Here is an 18,823-nt window from a genome sequence, read left to right as displayed (position 1 = left end):
TTAGTGAAATTTAATATATTTTTAACATTTTGCAACTGTCCCCAAGATATGACTTCTTCCATTCAAATAAATATTGTGAACCATATGTCATCATCTTTAAATGGTACGGGTAATTAGCAGACAGATGTAAGTTTAATATATCACATTTTGGTTGGTCTAGTCCAAATAGTCTCTGAGTAACTGATAGAAATGCAAAAAGTGTTGCAACCGTCCCCAGTCTCCACTATAAACAGATACATAGACAATTGAAAAACAAGACAAAAAGAAGACAAAACAAAAATAATTATACATACATTTCATAATGCCAGAGTTTACGTTATATACATCATATTTTATTGATTTAATAATTTAAAAGTCTTAATGTTTTTTTGTTTTGTTTTTAACCTTGGGTAAGATGGTGCTATATTGTTGTTGTTTTTTCAATATTATATTTATTGTTTTTTTGTTCATTTTGAAACAACAGAACAAACAATCACAATCTTCTCCAATAATAACATTCTCGGTACAAAGAAACTTAACAAACCTTATATTAATATAAAATAAGCCAGTATAGATACAGGAAAAACACATATACAAAAAATAGATAAATAAGTAAAAAGAATATACACAAGTAAAAAAAAAAGAAAAAGAAAAACAATAAAATTAAATTAAATCTATTTATATATATATATATATATATATATATATATATATATATATATATATATACATACATACATACACATATACGCACACGCAGTATATACACATACAAAAACATATATACATATCATCAATTAAAAAAAAAAAAAACTTCGCGAGAATTAAAATTAAATTAATAAGAAATATTTATATATCATATTTCAGTAATACATCAGCCTACAAAACGATGTGTGATGTCACACGTGGTGGCTCCTCTGATTGGCTTGCAACCCGGAAGCGATAGGAACTGGGCGGGTTCAGGGGCAGAGAGGATTGTGGTAAACTAGAGTTAATAAATTGCTGGTAGTTGCAACAGCTTTATGACAGTTTGTCCTTAACTTGTACCTCAGTAGGAACACAAACAGTGCAACAACTCTTAGCTAACAGCCTTAAGAACAGCCATGGACGAAGTGACAGGAGCTGAGCTGATTGCTGAGTCTCTAAAGGCTCAGGTAAGACCTTTAAAAACAACACATTGAGAAGATGTATGAAGTCTGTTGTCTGTCGCTGCTGACCTGCAACAATAAAAGCACGCATGTGTCTCATGCAGAAAGTGTGTCAAAGTTCAAGTGTTGCGCAGTCAGGTTTAAACTCTGAATACAGTAACATGTAAATTTGCTATGTACAATCCAACCTCTTCTTAAAATGCATTCATTTCTAAAAGGTGGAGCCCTGCCATGATTATATTAATACAGTGATTTGTGATCTGAGTATTATTATATATCCTGGATCATACTCGTATCTTTGTCTTCCTGACCCAGGTCATCTCTCTAAGCACATACACACACATCCATATACCCTTCCACACACTTCCCCTCCCTGACCTCATTTATTTGTATTTAAATGTATTTATTTATTTATTTTACTTTATTTTATTTTAATTATTTGGATTGTTTAAGTCTGTGTCCTCCCTTTCTCTCTGAATTCAATTGAAATTACATTTTAAGATGAAGTCTTGTTTTGTTTTTTGTGTTTTCTCTCCCCCCCTTGTTTTAAGTTGTACAATTTTGTGTAAAAACAAAGAGACAGCTGTAAATTGAAAATACAGTGGTAAAGAATGTGATGATGATTGTATAAGTTGCTGAAACTGCAATAAAAAGTAAGTTAAAAAAAAAAAATGCATGCATTTCAATGTCAGCTTGTTAAAGAGCATTATTTCTCTCCCTGCAGAAAGTGGACTACATGTTTGGGATAGTCGGTGTTCCTATCATGGAAGTGGCCATGGCTGCTCAGGCTGCTGGGATCAAATATGTTGGAATGCGCAATGAACAAGCGGTAAAACACATATTATTATTATTATGCCACTTATAATGAAATAACACAATGCTATTATTTTTTCAATATTATATTTATTGTTTTTTGTTCATTTTGAAACAACAGAACAAACATTCACAAACATCCCCAATAATAACATTCTCGGTACAAAGAAACCTAACAAACCTAATATTAATATAAAATAAGCCAGTTTAGATACAGGAAAAAAAATATATTTAAAAAATAGATAAATAAGTAAAAAGAATATACACAAGTAAAAAAAAAAAAAATTAAGACAATAAAATAAAATCTATTTATATATACATATATATACTGTATACACATATACATACATATACGCACACGCAGTACATACACATACAAAAACACATATAATCAGTATACAATTCAGTCATCATCCTGTTCTATCTCCCTATTCACAATCATCCTGCTCCAGCAATGATACAAATTACAAGCTACCTTGGAGTGACGGTGGTAGAACTGATCCTTATCCGATCACAGGGATCTACAGTCAGGCCGTTCATAAAATGTATGAAAGGTTTCCACATCATATAAAAATCCTCAACTTTACCTCTTACTATGAAAGTCACACAATGCTATTTTAATATGCAATAAATTCTGTCACACAACAGGCGTGTTATGCAGCATCTGCCATTGGATACCTCACTGGGAGGTAAGGCCTTTATAGTCAGTGAACATAATAATGTGAGCAGCTGGTTGTATATCTTAACATGGTTCTGTTTGTATCCAGACCAGGTTCCTGCCTGGTGGTGTCTGGACCTGGACTCATCCATGCTCTGGGTGGGATGGCCAACGCTAATGTGAACTGCTGGTATGTATGACTCAATAAACTGATTCAGCTGCCAGTGTAAACAGTTTTAACACGGCTCCTGTTGGGTCACAGTGTTAAATAAAGTATAAAGTGTATTTTGCCTTTATGCACAGGCCGGTGGTTGTTATCGGAGGCTCCTCGGATCGAAGCCAGGAAACAACAGGAGCCTTTCAGGAGTTCCCTCAGGTAATGCACACCTTCATGTGGATTTGTTTTGCCTGCTGATGCTTCATGACATTGACAGTTTTTCATGTGTTGCTATAGGTGGAAGCATGTCGCCTTTATAGCAAGTTCTCTGCCAGACCCAGCTCTCTGGAAGCCATCCCTTCAGTCATAGAAAAGGTAATATACTAGCTTAAAGGTCCCATATTATAAAAAAGTGAGATTTTCATTTTTTTTTTTTATAAAGTAGGCTTAAGTCCTATATAAATACTGTGAAAGTATCGAAACACTCAATCCACAGGGACATACACACAGCCCGTATTCAGAAACTCTGCATTTGAAACAAGCTGTCAGGATTTCTGCTCATTTGTGATGTCACGAATATACAATATTTATACCCTTGACACAATTTTAAACGTAAACATACTAAATGTGTCCCAGTTTATTCCTGGTTGCAGTGTATGTGAATGTCATCAGCTGACAGGAGGTACACATGGACCCAAGCTGTTGCCTAGCAACGCAATTCTGTTGCAATTCCGTCAAAGTGCGCTGAAACGGAGCGTTTCAGACAGAGGGTAAATACAGGCATATTCAGGTCGACAGTATGAGGAAAATAAAGTTTTTTTTTAACATTAAAGCATGTAAACATGTTCTAGTAGAAACACAAAATACAAGTATGAACCTGAAAATGAGCATGATATGGGACCTTTAATGTTGCATTGTTTCCTTTATCACAGCAGACTAAATATGATGTTGTTTGCTCATAGGCGGTTCGCACCAGCATATATGGGCGTCCAGGTGCTTGTTATGTGGATATTGCAGGGGACATGGTCAATGCTAAAGTGGACAGGAGCTTAGTCAGGTTTGCCATCATTTTTGCAGTTTTTAAAGAATATATTTTCTGCATAATATCACTTCTGTGATTCCAGGTGTGTTGACATTCAAGTGTGTTTTATCCTGCAGAGTTTTGCCCTGCTGTCCGACTCCACCAGTGAGTTTGGCTCACCACGGTGCCATCAATGAAGCCTTGTCTGTCTTGAAAGCAGCTAAAAGACCCTTAGTCGTCATTGGCAAAGGTAACATTTGCACTCTCTCTCTGTTGCATTGAATAAGCTCTAAACCCGACATTTCCTCCGTCGCTGGTGAACCAGAGTAGTTCATTAGATAAGTCACGATGATGTGAGTGTTGTTGTGTCCAACAGGAGCAGCCTATGGCCGAGCTGAAACTGCCCTGAGGGAGTTTGTGGAAGAGAGCGGTCTGCCATATCTGCCCACCCCCATGGGGAAGGGGGTGCTACCTGATGATCACCCCAACTGTGTGGCTGCTGCCCGCTCCAGGTCAGCCTCCCTTTCACTATGAAAAATGTGCAGGAATCAAAAAGTGTGAAGTACAATGATTTTAGCCAATATCATCATCCAGAACCTCTGTTACTTATTAATGAATGTTTATGTGTTGCACTTTATTATTATTTGTATTTAGAAATTGTTTGTATTCAGTACAGGTTAAGTCAATGTTAACGCCTCGAATTGTTTCTGTTACAAAGAGCTCTTCTCCAGGCTGACGTTGTGCTCCTGCTCGGAGCCAGGCTGAACTGGATCCTGCATTTTGGTCTGCCGCCTAGATTTGACCCTGATGTCAAGATCATCCAGGTAAGCCAAGTGTATCTGCGCAAAATCTGTGTATTATTATTAAAAATAATGTTGAGAATATCTCACTGGTATAAAGCTAATGGTGTATTTAATCACTCATTTCAGCATTAGTGTAAATACATGCAGTTTATTTATGTGTTTCTTTACCATATACTGCAACTGTGTTTCACTGTTGCTGCAATTGTGCTGTAATAACATAATACACTTGTGCTCTGTACGCAGGTTGACCTTTGTGCTGAGGAGATGGGGAACAATGTGAGCCCCGCTGTTGCTCTCCTGGGAGACATCAACGCTATTGTCACTCAGGTAACTATTGCAACTCACACAATCTCACATTTTTGACCTGGTGGTCTGTGTGTTTCTGTCTGATGTGCATTGAAGACACTAAGAGAACATGTGTGTGTTTGTGGAAAGTAATTATGTCTTTGATTTACAGCTCCTGGAGGGCGTCCGTAAAGACGGCTGGAGATATCCCTCTGACACAATGTGGTGGAGCACACTGAAGGACAAAATTGCTGCTAATGCAAAAATATCAAAGGTGGGTGATGGGCATGTGTTTGATCCATTTATATGTTGCATATTGTATTATTTATCCATTTTAGGAGATTTTTTTTCTCTATCCACAGGCGCTCGCTCTTGGGTCGACAATGCCCATGAACTACTACACAGTGTTTCATCACGTTTCCCAGCTGCTGCCACACGACTGCATCATTGTCAGCGAGGGTGCCAACACTATGGACATTGGACGCACTATGTTGAACAACTACCTACCTCGACACAGGCAAGGCAGTCTCATTGAAGCAGACACACTTCTCGATTGTGTCACATGTTTGCCCCAGCTCAGTATCTGTTCATGTCTGTCTCTTTTTGGGGAATTTTGTCGGAGCCCTTCGCATGAAAATCTCCAAATTATGCATTACAATAATTTGTGTCGAAGGCTGTTGGAGGCACCCTAACATCATTCCTCCTCCAGGTCTGATGAAGACATACAAACCATCAGGGACAAACTGTTTAACAGTGTTTGACTAAAGTGAGCTTTCAAGTAGATTGTTGTTAGCTAATCCTGACGATGTGCAGGTTGGATGCTGGTACATTTGGAACAATGGGAGTAGGCCTTGGCTTTGCTATAGCAGCGGCCGTCGTGGAGAAGAGCCAGAGTAAACCACAAAGGATCGTCTGCGTGGAAGGAGACAGTGCCTTTGGATTTTCCGGCATGGAAGTTGAAACCATGTGCAGGTGGGTTGGTTGCCTCCCTTTCTATACAATATATACACTCCAATCCCTCGCTGCTACTTAATTACACATTGTCTTTGTTTTTTTTAACAGGTATAATCTACCTGTGGTCATCATTGTGGTGAATAATAATGGTATCTACAGCGGAGTGGATCCTGAGACATGGAAGGAAATGGCAAAGATGGGAGATCTGACCTCCATGTGAGTCTCACGTTATGATCGTAACACATTCACTGTGATGGTTTTCTACATGTAATCAGCTGTGATAAAATGAAATGTATCTAATATCATCGTGTTGCTTGTCAGAGCCCCTCCTGTGACCCTGCTACCCGAGGCGCGCTACGATGAGGTCATGACGGCGTTTGGAGGTCGAGGGTTCCTGGTGAGGACGGAGGAGGAGCTGCGCAGTGCCTTACAGCTTAGCCTGAGTGACTGGGAGAGACCAAGTCTCCTAAATGTGCTCATCGACCCTTCCTCCGACAGAAAACAGCAGGTAACTGTCACAGGAAAACATGTAGTAGAGTGAGTCATCTCAGTCATCCTGAGGTCAAAATGAAAGAATCAACTGGAGTTTTATTGTGAAGGAGTCCTGGTTCCCTTGAATGGCTTCTTAGTAATGGCAGGAAATCCTCAGCATAGATCTTGTGGAAATGTCATGCCCCCTGGTGGTTGAGGATGTAATTCATGCTGCAACGCCACTTTCCTGCTGCTTAAAACGCTCTTGTGTTGGCTTTTCTGGGGCTGGGACTTCATCTGGTAAAGGTGGAATATGAACTGTTAAAAAAATTCCTCATTCATAAGGAGGCACGGCACCTCCACCGGATAACTACTGAGGTTTCCTGCCTGTCATTAGAACAGAATAACCACCTTTAGCTTCACAGTAAATGTTCATGGCTGAATCTAAATGTCCAGACTTATGCATGCTTTTTGCAGACTTCCGGAGAGTCACGATTAAAGGGTGACGAACTTGGCATTGGTCATCGTAACGATTGAGATCTTAAGTCTCCTGTCATACCACATTTAATCCCCTTTATCCCCCAGCACCCTTGCAGACATGACGTGATGACACAGACACGTAATAGTATATATGACCAAGTTGGATTCAGCCCGTCTCATGTTAACCTGGTGCCCCCCCAGGAAGTAGAACAGAAAGGAGATGGTCAATGACTCGAATGACATTGACAGTCGCAGCAGCAAAGCCAGGCGCGATTAAAAGCAGCAGCATCTGGGTTCACGTGTGGTGCAGCTCGGTGTTTACTTGACTCTCGTCTCAACCTTATAGGCGCACGTGACCGACATGCCTTACTGAACAGTGTAATCCGCACACTCCAGGTGCACCGCAGAACTGTTGTATTCCTCTCACAATCCCTCCACCTCACACCAACCTGACCTTTCTATTTCAGGGTCCCCATAATTAGAAAGCACGGCCCCCTTGTGTTTATGTTGAATGTATCCACGCAACCCTTCGCAGAAAATGTTTGAAGGTTGTATTCAGGGCTGTATCCATGGCCCTGAGCTCTCTTTGGCCAGGAGAAAGACTTGTCCTCCTATTCGAGGTGTACTGCCCTCATTGTTTGCCTCCTAACTGCTATTCATATTCAGGTTTATGGTTGAGCCTTAGACAGTGGATGTAGATTAACTATTTATTTTGTCTGGCAAAACGTGGAGACTAAATGGATTCAACATTGACCATTACATAAAAAGGCTCTCTGTCAGCTAAGGAGGTCTAATATTGTCTGTATTTACAGGAGTTCCCTTGGCTCACACGCCCCAACTTATAGACTGAATGAGGGATCTGCCTCCTCCGCCGTCCAGAACATTATCAGAAGAGCAGTGGTCGTTTTCCTCAGGAAACTAAAACTGGGAGAATATAAAGCTGCTTTGTTTTTTTTGTGATTGTTTCCATGAAATAACTGATTTTTTTAATAACAGCTTTTACTACACAGTAGTATTGAAATTAACAAAATAATTAATAAGACAATAAAACATTTTTAAACACACGCTGAGTGTTATTTGGCTTTTTTCCTTTATGTCAAACTGTGTTTTTTTTCCCTCTCACATAATAAATTTAATAGGTAACGTGATACGGTATATGGCTCTGAAACAGGATCGGGTGAAGGTCGCGATATACCGTGATATTTAAAAATGTAATATTGATATCATGTTAATAATGCACATATGATATAGTGTTAATAATCCAGCATCTCTTAAAATCATTTTGTGTATGCAGTTACAGACTCTCTTTACTTCCCTACACTCGTATTTTGAGTGTAAAGAGAGACAAAACACAATAAAGTTAAAAAGGAATTTGACTGATAGCATTATTTTTAATTTTTTTTTATTTTCTATAGATATCGCGATAATATTGTCATACTTTTGGTCACAATAATCGTGTAGTGAAAATCTGATATTGTGAAAACCCTAACAACAATCAAAGTCAGAGTCAACTGTAGTCAAAATAGAAAATCTAGCTCCTTCAGGAGCCCTATCACTATAACTAGAAAACCAAAATCTACTTTAGCTGGGCCGCTAGCTGACTTACGGGTTCAAAATACAACAAAAGTTCACCAATACTGTCATGTGGGAGTGAGTTGAGCCACCTGGCCCCTCAGGTTCCCATTTTCGGGAAGTGAAAATTTAATTTTATGGTCAACTCAGTACTGAAAAACACTTCTTGGTCCAGATTTGCCAAGTTTGCACACGTACATGCATACATTTACACCTTCCTTTGATTTCACACCTTGTCAGGAACATCTTAAAACAGGCGGATGGAGGGTTTCTAGCAGCAGCAGCGACAATCTTATGCAATATCTACATATTTTGTTGAGTGAGTGCACAGTGTTTTTATTAGATTAATAATTGTGTATTAGTTTATATCAAGTTGCATTCTTTCTCACTATCTCCTACAGACTTAAATGAAACATTTTGTCCACTTGTGCATGAGCAGTCTATGCAAATATAAAATGTTCATATCACTACATTGTTAATTAATGTTGTTTTTATTTCCCGGGTCTTTTTATAGGTCTCACATCCCCCAAAGAGCCTCACTGGGTATGTAGGCACTTAATTTTGTGGGACAGACTAGGCAATAAAACCAATCTGGTCTGGACTAAATGGACACCACAATGCACAGAGGGGATGCACAGTGAGCTGCATACAAAAAGACAGACTAATAATTACAAAGAATAGAAGACAGATACACTTAAAGTTGTCTCAGGATGCACAAATGACACCTTCATGCAGAATCATTCTCTTGCAGACTCAAGCCCACTGTGTGTGTGTCAGTCCTGATGAGTCTCTCCTTGTGTGAGAGGAGTGGAAACAACAAAAGACACCCCCTGCAGTAGTAGAGATCTAATATTGGCACTCGAAGCAGCTGGCGGGCTGTCTCCTGTAATTTTAGCGCACACTGATGCAGAGGAAAGGTTTAATGGGCATTGGTCGGCGTACCCTCTTGTGAGGGCGTAAAGGAGACGGAGCCGAGCGAGCAGAGAGAGGGAGGGAAGGGGAGTACAGGGAGAGGACAGTGAGGAGAGAGGGAGAGAGGAAGGCAGCGTGTCAGGGCTGCTGTGGCTCAGAAATAAAGTCAGGCAACTATCTGGGGCAGCATGACTCTTCTAACACTTGGACTGTATCTGCCACTGTGGGTTTGTTATGGCCTGGCTCAGTCCTCTTTTCTGGACAGCTTTATTTCATTCCCAGCGGGTAAGAATATTGTAATCCTGAGTCTGTGTATGTGTCACTGTGTCTACTGTGTTTGTGTCTCTGTGTGTATTGTGTGTGTGTGTGTACTGTACTGTACATACAGTACTATGCATGCACAGGTGTTGAGAGAGTTCGGCTGTTAAAGCATGGACTCTAAATGTGTAGTTTTGGGATTCATTTTGACTCATTATCTTAGTCAAATACACTTGTTTTTATTTTCTTGTTGCCCATGAGGTAGACTGAAAATGCCTCTATAAATAGCGAGACCAGCTCCAGTCCTTCAGAGAGAGGCACTTCATATCTGTGTCCAGCTTTAGGAACTCTGCTGGACGGCTGTCATGATCTGATAGTTTGCACCTGTTTCCCTGCTGCTCCTGCATGCTCTAACCTCTTTGACTCGTCCAATTCTGCCTGTATGTGTGGGATATTTGTCGGTAACATTTATATTGCCCGTGCATGTCCATGTGTCAGCATTTATACTCTTCTCATTTTGATGGAAGATGTTTCACCTTTGACCTATCCTGACTGTCTTCTTCTGATTTTGACCCCTTTGGCGTCATCGCCTGCATGCACACCTTGCACAGCTCTCCGATCCCAGGAGCAGCAGAAGAGATTCAGCCCATGCTGTTTACTGAGTCCGCCTCCACCCCCGCTGTTCCCTCCACCCCCTTCACTTTGGCGCCGCCACCCTCATGTGAGTCAAAGTCATGTGACTTTTCTATTGTGGAATATCTGACTGTTGATATGTCCTTGGGTGATGTCCAAACTGCCCCACGCTTATAGTGTCTTTTGACCCCTGAACGATACCGTTAAAACACACTCAGATGGTGGAACATGTTTGCAGGAAGAAAATGGCTTAACAAGTCCTTTGCGCTGGGTTGTGAATTGGGATGAATTTCAGACATGAACTTCTTTATCAACAAATCGTAAAGGTGTAATTCTGTTGATTCTCTCTTCTATCTAAACAGTCAAAATGTAAAATAATTTTTTATTTTAATTTTACAGGATGAAGAGCGTGATGGCGGTGAGTCAGAGCCGCGCAATGACGACAAAGGTTCTTCCTGCATCCGAGGCCCCCACGGGCCTGCTGGTCCCTCTGGCCCTCAGGTAGGATCCAAACTCTTCCCAAACATCACGGTTATCACAGCATGAATAATGTGCTGTAGATCATGTAGCATCATCACACTATTCCAGCACACCTCCCGCAATTTGACTTACAGCATGAAGGATTCCATGTCTCATCAGACTGTCTCTGGTGTTTCAAGGCGTTAAGAATTAGTACTCCGACAACGTATTACCCTCCATCTCCTCTCAAACTTGAGAGTTCCTGCAAAGCAGGAGATGGGGATTTCTCCGGCCCATGCAACACAGCGGCCCATTAACGCTCTACATTTAGCTCGGACACAAATAGCCTTTTTCCACTGGCTGCCAGTGCCCCACACATCATTCTCAGAAACCGTCCGAAGAGCTGTCTGCCTGGAAAGGCGTACTGTGCTGCGTAAATTCCAGGGATTACCTACACAAGCATGTGCCCGTGTGTTTGTGTACTCTGTTGATGAACGATCTAAAGACATTTTGCTTCAATAGGTGCTTGTAAACCCAAACTTGTCCTGTTAGCCAAGCATTTCTTAAACGAAAAGCATATTCAACAAATGATTGTTAAAGCTTGTTTGCCCATCTCAGGCTGTTACAGCACCGGCTGGACTGCAGCAGCGTTTCAGTTGATCAAAAGAGACCCACAAGGCACTTTTTAAATCAATAGTGGCCACTCAGCCTTTAGCTAATTGAAATTGCAGCTTTGGGCTCCCAGAGGCAGACACAACTTTGTGGTGGGATGTTGTAGACAACAGAACTAATTAGATAGTTATCTCTGAGATTTATGAGCATGTGTCATCATTTTATTGTTTTTTTTTTCATGTTCATCAGGGGCCACCTGGATTACCTGGGATAGGAGGGCCCAAGGGAGAAAAGGTAAGCAGTTTACTTCCCCGTGTTCTAGTCTCATCTCATTTATGTAGCTCATTATACATTATACATTAAACTCAGGTTTAATTGACCTGTTGCACATGACTGAAACATGCTTCCTGGAAGTGTATTGAATAGCTGCTGTCCTTGTCCCCTCCTCCGCATCCTGTTGTCAGGGAGAAATCGGAAGACCTGGGCAAAAGGTGAGAGTCTCCATTAATCACTCCATATTCTCCGCTAAGTGGATTTACTCAAATATGAGATACCGTGCCTCCGCCTGCTGGCTATAGCTGTAACTCAGAGCGCTGCCAGTGCCTGGTTATGTGCATCAAGGACTTGTGTGCAAGCACAACCTTGACAGGAGACAGCACAGACACACACTGACCGGATGCAAGGGATGCAGAGCTGCTGCTTGTTTGGATGGCAGAGGGATGGTCTCCTCTCTCACTATTGACCCCTCAAAGACATCCAGCATCACGCCTCCCTGTCAGATGGCCCTCCCTTTTCTATTAGAACAGAAGGAACAAGCCCACACAGCTTTATTGAACGCTCAGGACACAGCGTTTGACCAGGGCAGGCAGAAGAGGAGAGCCCAGTGGGGGAGCCTCACTGGCGGGTGGCCTGACTGAGCAGCTTTGCAGCACTGCAGTGCAATTTAGCTTAGTGCTTCAGCCAGGTCATAAATCATTTTATTTCCCACAAGCACGGGCTCCTGTTCTATATACGGCCCATCATTTAATTAAAGAGAGCAAAGTGACAGGGCTCGTTAAAGTCATTCTCCCCCTACATGTGCAGCAGCGTCTGATAAATACTGTACCAAGCAGCCTGTCAGCTTATGCAGCAAATCCTGCACTTAGATTTCTTTTCCTTGCAAAGCTAACAGGCGTAAGAGGCCCCTGATTTCATAATCTGTAAACTGCTTCCTCAGCTGTGGCAGCAATTGTTTTACTAGCTATTTCTATATCTGAGATTTAAAATATATGTCTCCTGTCAGGGACGGACAGGTCCTCCTGGACTTCCTGGAAAACATGGACCAGCTGGATGGCCTGGACCAAGCGGGCCCAAAGTGAGTAAGTCAGACCTCATAATGTAGATGATATAATATATGACACAAGATCAATACAAGGTAGGGTCCCATTTGTACAATAAAATACTCTGTTATGTAACTTTTCTATAGAAATGCTTGAATCATAATTTCTTCTTTGGGTAATATTTTAGGACGTGTGTCTAAATAAATGAAGCCAGTTCACATTTGTCTTATTCCTGATGTGTTTCTGTGTGTTAGGGTGAGAAAGGTGACGGGGGGCTGATGGGTTTGCCTGGAGCCAGAGGACCAATTGGGCCAAGGGTATGAGATACATATAAACTACACTGATCTGACATGATCTCACCTGCAAACTACTTTATTTAATCTTGGAAATTTTGTATCTTTCATTCTAGGGTTTACCTGGGTATAAAGGGGAAAAGGTATGTGACCGTTTTGGTAATTATCATCCAGTAGAAAATGCAATATTGATTGACTCTGTTTCATGTAGACTTAATGTGATGTAACACACTGTAATCTGCTCCATCAGGGTTCTCGAGGTGATCGCGGTGAGAGTGGAGTAAAAGGCGACAAGGTGAGCAGAGTTTATTAGTAGCAGGAGACGTTACGAATGTAGCAGCACTATAGTGCATATATGCTGTGTGTAACCTAAGTTGATATTATCATTTATTGTTCTTTATCCGCAGGGTGGGATGGGTTTCCCAGGGATGCTTGGACAGAAAGTGAGAAACACATTCAAACAAGAAGGAGTTTTTAAATTTGTTGTACAGAATTCCAACTTTCCAAATCTGAATATGAGTTTTGAGTTGATGTGAATTGTTGTGCAGGGTGAAATGGGTCCAAAAGGAGAACCGGGGATCTCAGGAAACAGAGGACCCACTGGCCGACCAGGGAAAAGAGGCAAACAGGTGAGGAGTTCTTTTTGCATTGTTTCAAAAACAATAGGTCCAAGATGACGCCCTCAAATGTCTTGTTTTGTCCACAAATCTAAGATGTTCAGTTTGCTGTTGTGGAGGAGTGGAGAAACCAGAAAATATTCACATTTAAGAAGCTGGAGGAAAATTTAGCCTTTTTATTTCTTAAAAAAATTACTCAAACTGATTAATCGATGATCGAACGAGATGGTGCATCTCAAGGGGTTTATCCTCCAATACAATTTTGGGGGGAAAAAGCAATAAATAGAGTTATATACGCATGCATTTATTGAGAACAGTAGATTTTTCTTTCTCAAATTAAATTATTACTTGTGTGTTAATAATTTATCTTTAAAATGTAATTCACGTCGATGCAAAAAATACTTTTCGATGCTCAGAATGTCCTGTTGCACAGTCGGGATTAGTATTAGTGTATCAGTATTAGTTTTAACCTTTTGATCTTTGAAACATCGTGAAGAAATGTTTAAAATCTGACCACCTTGTGTATTGTGTCAATCGTGTTTCAGGGAGGGAAAGGAGACCTGGGCAGTGTTGGTCCTATGGGACCTGCAGGCCCACAGGGAACTCCAGGCCACCCTGGTCCTCCTGGTTCACCTGCCACAGGTGACAACCTTTACCTTTTACATTAACTCGACTATACTGATACTGATATATACTGATTTAAAAACTGACATATTGCTCAGTATAAGCATGAATTTACCTGCGTACATTTTGAAGTGATCGGTTTGTGTGTGTGGCTCTGCACTTTCTCTGAGAGTGTGTGAAAAGCTGTGCAACCAGTGTGATGAGTAGCAAACACTGCTGTCAGCAAAAGGAAGCACACTTTAGCCCAGTGTAAGAGGTAACACCGGTAGTCCTATTTAGCGCCAGAGAAATGATATCTCCCCGAGGTGAAACAAGATGCTGTCCTCATGACAACATGTGGTTAAAATGGATTAACAGGTGGCGAGCCTCCCTGCAGTTTTACAAATATTATGTCACCAGATCATTAATGTGACATCTGTTATCTTGATCAGGTTGGAGTGAATTAAGTTGATTGTGTTTGCTTCATGATAGATGAATCATCACTTTAGTTACTCTCTCTCACCAAACTCTTTTTGCTTTGTGTCTTTTTATATAATATTGTTCTCCTCTCTTGTTTTAGGACTCTACATGGTTGGAACAAAGGGTGGACGTGGTCCACCAGGGCCTCCTGGGAAGTGTAACTGCGGCTCTCTCAGTAATTCTCATTTTGATGATTATTCTTCCAGAGGAAACTATCTCAAAGTACCAGCGGTGAGAACTTCTTCTCGAATGCAAAAAGTTATGTGCAGTATTTTGTGATGTACTGAATCATTTGCCACATCACTGAAAAAAGTCAAATCACAGTTAAGGGTTTTTTATCAAAATGTATAATCTCAGATTTTTACATAACTAGACGATATTTTCACTTGTGCATTTTTAGAAATTCAGGGGTTATTGGGTTTTAATAACTTCTGAGTTAATTATTCAGATAAAAGTATGCCTATTGGGGAGATGGATATTACTTTGAGACACATACTGCCAGCTGAGATATAACATTTTGATGCTCATTATCTCAAAATTGCACCCTGGAAGGCCTCCAACCATGTAATTCAAAATGCACTAATTATTGAAAACATGACTGTCCTCACTTTGCCTTTCAATCAGATATTTGTTGTGAGCAATGAGGAAGAACTGGAGCGTCTCCACACAGATAACGCTCTTGCATTCCGCAAAGACCAGAGATCTCTCTATTTCAAAGACGTTGACGGCTGGCTTCCAATCCAGGTATCATTGCATGCAGCTAAATGTGATTATTATTTCATCTTTTTTGTCACATGATGACTTTTCAAGCAGTTTTTTTCCTTTGTTGTTCATCTGTTTTAAACTCTGTAAAAGACTTTTCCATCCCAGCTGACGCCGTTCCAGTCCATGGAAAACGCACCTGATGATGAGGGTTACTGTGGCGACGGGATAGTGCAGATTTCCAGCGGGGAGGAGTGTGATGACAGAAACAGAGTCGTCACCGACGGCTGCGTCAGTAAGTCACCCGTCCACATTAAGCTGTCTCTAATAGCTCCTTGGTTGTGCTTTGCTGTGCACGTATAACATGACCCCTCCACCTCTGCTGTCTCCCCTTACCACAGAGTGTAAACACGCCTACTGTGGAGACGGATACCGCTATGAGGGGGCTGAGGAGTGTGATGGAAAGGACTTTGGATACCAGACATGTAATTCATATCTTCCAGGGTAAGCATAGTATGCAACTACAGTTTGTGTTGACAAAACTCTTTGCTGTATAATTCTGGATAAATATGCAGTTGGAGAAGAGGTTGGATAAAGTCATCTCCAGACTATGTCAGGTGTTTTTATGTATGGACCCAAATAATCCAATATGTATCAAAAAAAAGATGGGAGACGGAATTGGAGCAGGAAGTACCAACAGACACTTGGGAGGAAATATGCTCAGAGGCACACCTAGTTACATGCTTAAATACATGGAAATAATTTAGGTAGATGACTTTATCCAGGTTTTTAGAACACCATATATAACAGCTATAAACCCCTCTTCTTCTAGCAATTGCTAGAGGCATTGTGGGACGAAAGTGGGCCACTATGTGCATACATTCTGGTCGTGCCCAAAACTGAAACTATACTGGAATGATGTTCTCCAAGCTGCTAGGGAAATAATGCATATTGGCATTCTACAAGTCAAAAACGTATTCCAAAAATTCTGTTTACAGCAGTGGTGAAATGTATTACACTTAATTGGTTAAAACCAGACCCCCCCCCACCTATAAATTATGGATACAAAACTATGGGACATATATGAAACGGAACAAATAAATCACTCACTGAGGCTTCAAAGAATTAAATTCAGGAGATGGAGTCCATGACATTACCGAGACAATAAATTGAGTTTTTCTCTTTATAACTCCACCTAGGGCAGGATCTTATCTTGTTTTTTCTTCAGTTTATCATTTTAATTTTAATTTCATTTAATTTCATTTCATTTTATTTCATTTTATTTAATTTAATTTAATTTAATTTAATTTAATTTAATTTAATTTAATTTTATTTTATTTTATTTTATTTAATTTTAAAAGAAACTGCTGTATGAGAAGTGTTGACGTGTTAAACTGACTGTTTCTCCTGTTATTCGCAGGTCATATGGTCACCTCAAGTGCACACCATACTGTGTTATTGACTCCACAAACTGCAAGTACTTCACTTGAGGAGGAAGCTGGACGGTGCAGCGGGATCCTCTGTGTGTTATTTGGAATATTTTCATGCAAAAAAAAAAGAACAATATTGCTCCGAGCAAGAGACTCTGAAGGTAGAGGCAGCCAACGATTCTATGAAAACAAAACCTATATATACTATATATAACTCCTCTGTATTGCTGCTGAGATGCCACGTAGCTCCCCCGGAGTTATAGTCGGTCAGTGGAAGTGGAAACCTTTCACCCACACATAGGAAATGCACAGGACAACTGCACTCAGTCTTAACAAGCAGGACTTAAGACTGGCCTCCTCACCATGAATCAGCCTCTGGATGCAACAGTTGTGTGACAAGCCATGCAGAGACTTAATTATGTGCCAGTGGGAGATGTTGCAGAGGAGCAGTAGCCGTTGCCAGAGGGGTGTTAATCTTGACCCAGTTACTGTTGAGGAAGAGAGGCAGTAGGACATCCAGAGCCCTGGCCTCAGGTATTCTACCGCAGCGTCAGTGACGGTGCACAGCATTTGCATGAGGCTGGGAGACCATGACAGCAGCTGTCACGATCCAAGCATGTAACCCATCACTTTACTTATTATTGCCACGACAAGGCTGGCACTGTGTAGTCTCAATAACACATCAAGAATTTCAAATGTAGAAGGTAAAGCATATAAGATCAATATGTGTGGTTAGGGATGGAGATAGAGACTGTTATACCAGGAGGCTGACTTCATTAGCTTGTGGTGGTACTGTGCTTGACAGTCTGGACAAGGTTTCATGAATCCCCAAAAAAAACTTCTCAGGAACCAACAGGTAATGTAGCTCCACATAGCACCTTTTTCTCCCCACTACTCTCTTTGTAAATGAAATGGCAGTGACTGTACGCTGAAGCACACAGATAACCCGAGTTTCTTCCCTGTGCTTCGGTGAGAAATGAAATACACTGTACACGAAGGCTTGAAACTGTTATGCTCTTAATTCTCTCACTGCACAGAGGAAAGGCTGGGAATCGTCTGTAGCTGCTAAGAGGAATTTTAAATTCCAGTCTGTTTTAATGGTCATAACTGTATTTACTCTAATACCTCTTTATCCAGTCTTTCTGTCTTACAGTATATAACAACAACAGAGAAACTCAACAGTAAAACTTAACAGTGTAGATGTAGTCTGCTGTGTGTGTGTGTGTGTTTATAGGCACCAAATGGTGAAAAATGACTTTGCCGATATAAGCTGACATTTTCCATAAGCTACTGTATGAGTCGCAGTGCCAAGGGAGACGTGTTCTCAGCCATACTTAGATGTTCTGTAAAAAGATAAAGACTGTTAACTATTATCGCCTCCGCATGCTTGTGAAACCGTGCTAAATGAGTGTGAAACCCCTTCCTGTTGCTTTGTAAATCACCGCATTCATCAGCGCAGCAGGTGTCTTAAGATATATCTGCCCCAGAGTATAGCTGTATGTATGACACACCTTATATATGATAGTGATGAACTGTGCCTTGCACAAAAACCAAAATACCTTTTGTTGAATGTTCTGTCTGTGGCCTGTACTGTGTTTATATGCACAACAATGCTGAAACATAACACGCATGTGGTAACATACTGTAAGGCTTTATGAAATATAGTATGCACTGTGACTGGGATAGTGAACATTTCATTTTGTTTCATCACTCTGATATGATTTATACAGTAGTTGTGGGTACTTTTAAAAAGAAATAAAACAGGAAATCATTCAAAGTCTGTCTTACACACACATGCATCTTTAATCTTCAAACAGGGATTTGTCAGCAGCCTTGCTTCCTGTGTGTTGTGAGCAAGTGGTGACAGTGATTTGGTGCCAATAGACAGTGATCGAAATGCTATTGATGTTCTTTCAGAGCACTCACTGTAAAAAAAAAAAAAGAAAAGCAGATATCTATCAAGTGGAAAAAAAGATGCTGTCAGCAGCAGCTCCTTGCAGAGTGCTGCCTTAGACTAAATAGTTAACAGACCACACAGTGAACTGTTTTCTCAGACATGTTTTTTTCTTCTTCAGCTTTTCATTGCGTCTCGATGAAGCTGAGTCTGTGCCTGGAGACGAGGGCACAGCGATACAGGTCGGGCACGGGCAGCCAGCCAGTGTTG

The 18,823-nt window shown here is 40.8% G+C and overlaps 2 protein-coding genes across 3 annotated transcripts; both read left to right on the top strand.

The window, feature by feature from the left end:
* The first annotated feature begins 935 nt into the window (after nucleotides 1-935).
* Nucleotides 936-7,833, top strand: hacl1 (2-hydroxyacyl-CoA lyase 1). The gene is made up of 17 exons (XM_074653896.1): nucleotides 936-1,133; nucleotides 1,852-1,956; nucleotides 2,589-2,629; nucleotides 2,708-2,788; nucleotides 2,902-2,974; nucleotides 3,053-3,130; nucleotides 3,718-3,812; nucleotides 3,914-4,026; nucleotides 4,153-4,288; nucleotides 4,495-4,600; nucleotides 4,823-4,906; nucleotides 5,037-5,138; nucleotides 5,227-5,381; nucleotides 5,678-5,836; nucleotides 5,927-6,034; nucleotides 6,140-6,326; nucleotides 7,582-7,833. Exons 1-17 carry the CDS (start codon nucleotides 1,083-1,085, stop codon nucleotides 7,612-7,614), a joined length of 1,707 nt encoding a protein of 568 aa, XP_074509997.1. The 5' UTR covers nucleotides 936-1,082; the 3' UTR covers nucleotides 7,615-7,833.
* Nucleotides 7,834-9,293: 1,460 nt separating this feature from the next.
* Nucleotides 9,294-18,439, top strand: colq (collagen-like tail subunit (single strand of homotrimer) of asymmetric acetylcholinesterase). Of its 2 annotated transcripts, XM_074653895.1 has the most exons (17): nucleotides 9,294-9,538; nucleotides 10,123-10,232; nucleotides 10,544-10,645; nucleotides 11,465-11,509; nucleotides 11,680-11,706; nucleotides 12,498-12,569; nucleotides 12,789-12,851; nucleotides 12,944-12,970; nucleotides 13,078-13,122; nucleotides 13,235-13,270; nucleotides 13,376-13,456; nucleotides 13,990-14,086; nucleotides 14,628-14,758; nucleotides 15,152-15,271; nucleotides 15,383-15,524; nucleotides 15,631-15,733; nucleotides 16,650-18,439. In XM_074653895.1, the coding sequence occupies exons 1-17, from the start codon at nucleotides 9,442-9,444 to the stop codon at nucleotides 16,717-16,719; spliced, it is 1,368 nt and encodes a 455-aa protein (XP_074509996.1). In that variant the 5' UTR covers nucleotides 9,294-9,441; the 3' UTR covers nucleotides 16,720-18,439. The 2 variants fall into 2 exon arrangements, with proteins under 2 accessions (XP_074509996.1, XP_074509995.1); XM_074653894.1 differs by lacking the exon at nucleotides 9,294-9,538 and having other exon boundaries at nucleotides 9,828-10,232; nucleotides 16,650-16,857.
* Nucleotides 18,440-18,823: the final 384 nt, after the last annotated feature.

This window comes from Sebastes fasciatus, chromosome 12, assembly GCF_043250625.1.
Source record: "Sebastes fasciatus isolate fSebFas1 chromosome 12, fSebFas1.pri, whole genome shotgun sequence".
In the NCBI taxonomy this organism is placed as follows: Eukaryota; Metazoa; Chordata; class Actinopteri; order Perciformes; family Sebastidae; genus Sebastes; species Sebastes fasciatus.
The sequence above is the reverse complement of the archived record's forward strand: the minus strand, read 5'-3'. Positions and strand labels throughout refer to the sequence as shown.

What these genes read in the sequence shown, in the direction of transcription:
- hacl1 (XM_074653896.1), top strand. Translation starts at nt 1,083, where the DNA reads ATGGACGAAGTGACAGGAGCTGAGCTGATTGCTGAGTCTCTAAAGGCT. An exon ending in ATTGGATACCTCACTGGGAG is followed by an intron (nt 2,630 to 2,707) that starts GTAAGGCCTTTA and finishes GTTTGTATCCAG; the next exon opens with ACCAGGTTCCTGCCTGGTGG. An exon ending in GAAGTTGAAACCATGTGCAG is followed by an intron (nt 5,837 to 5,926) that starts GTGGGTTGGTTG and finishes TTTTTTTAACAG; the next exon opens with GTATAATCTACCTGTGGTCA.
- colq (XM_074653894.1), top strand. Translation starts at nt 9,954, where the DNA reads ATGTGTGGGATATTTGTCGGTAACATTTATATTGCCCGTGCATGTCCA. An exon ending in CAGGGATGCTTGGACAGAAA is followed by an intron (nt 13,271 to 13,375) that starts GTGAGAAACACA and finishes ATTGTTGTGCAG; the next exon opens with GGTGAAATGGGTCCAAAAGG. An exon ending in TGTAATTCATATCTTCCAGG is followed by an intron (nt 15,734 to 16,649) that starts GTAAGCATAGTA and finishes TGTTATTCGCAG; the next exon opens with GTCATATGGTCACCTCAAGT.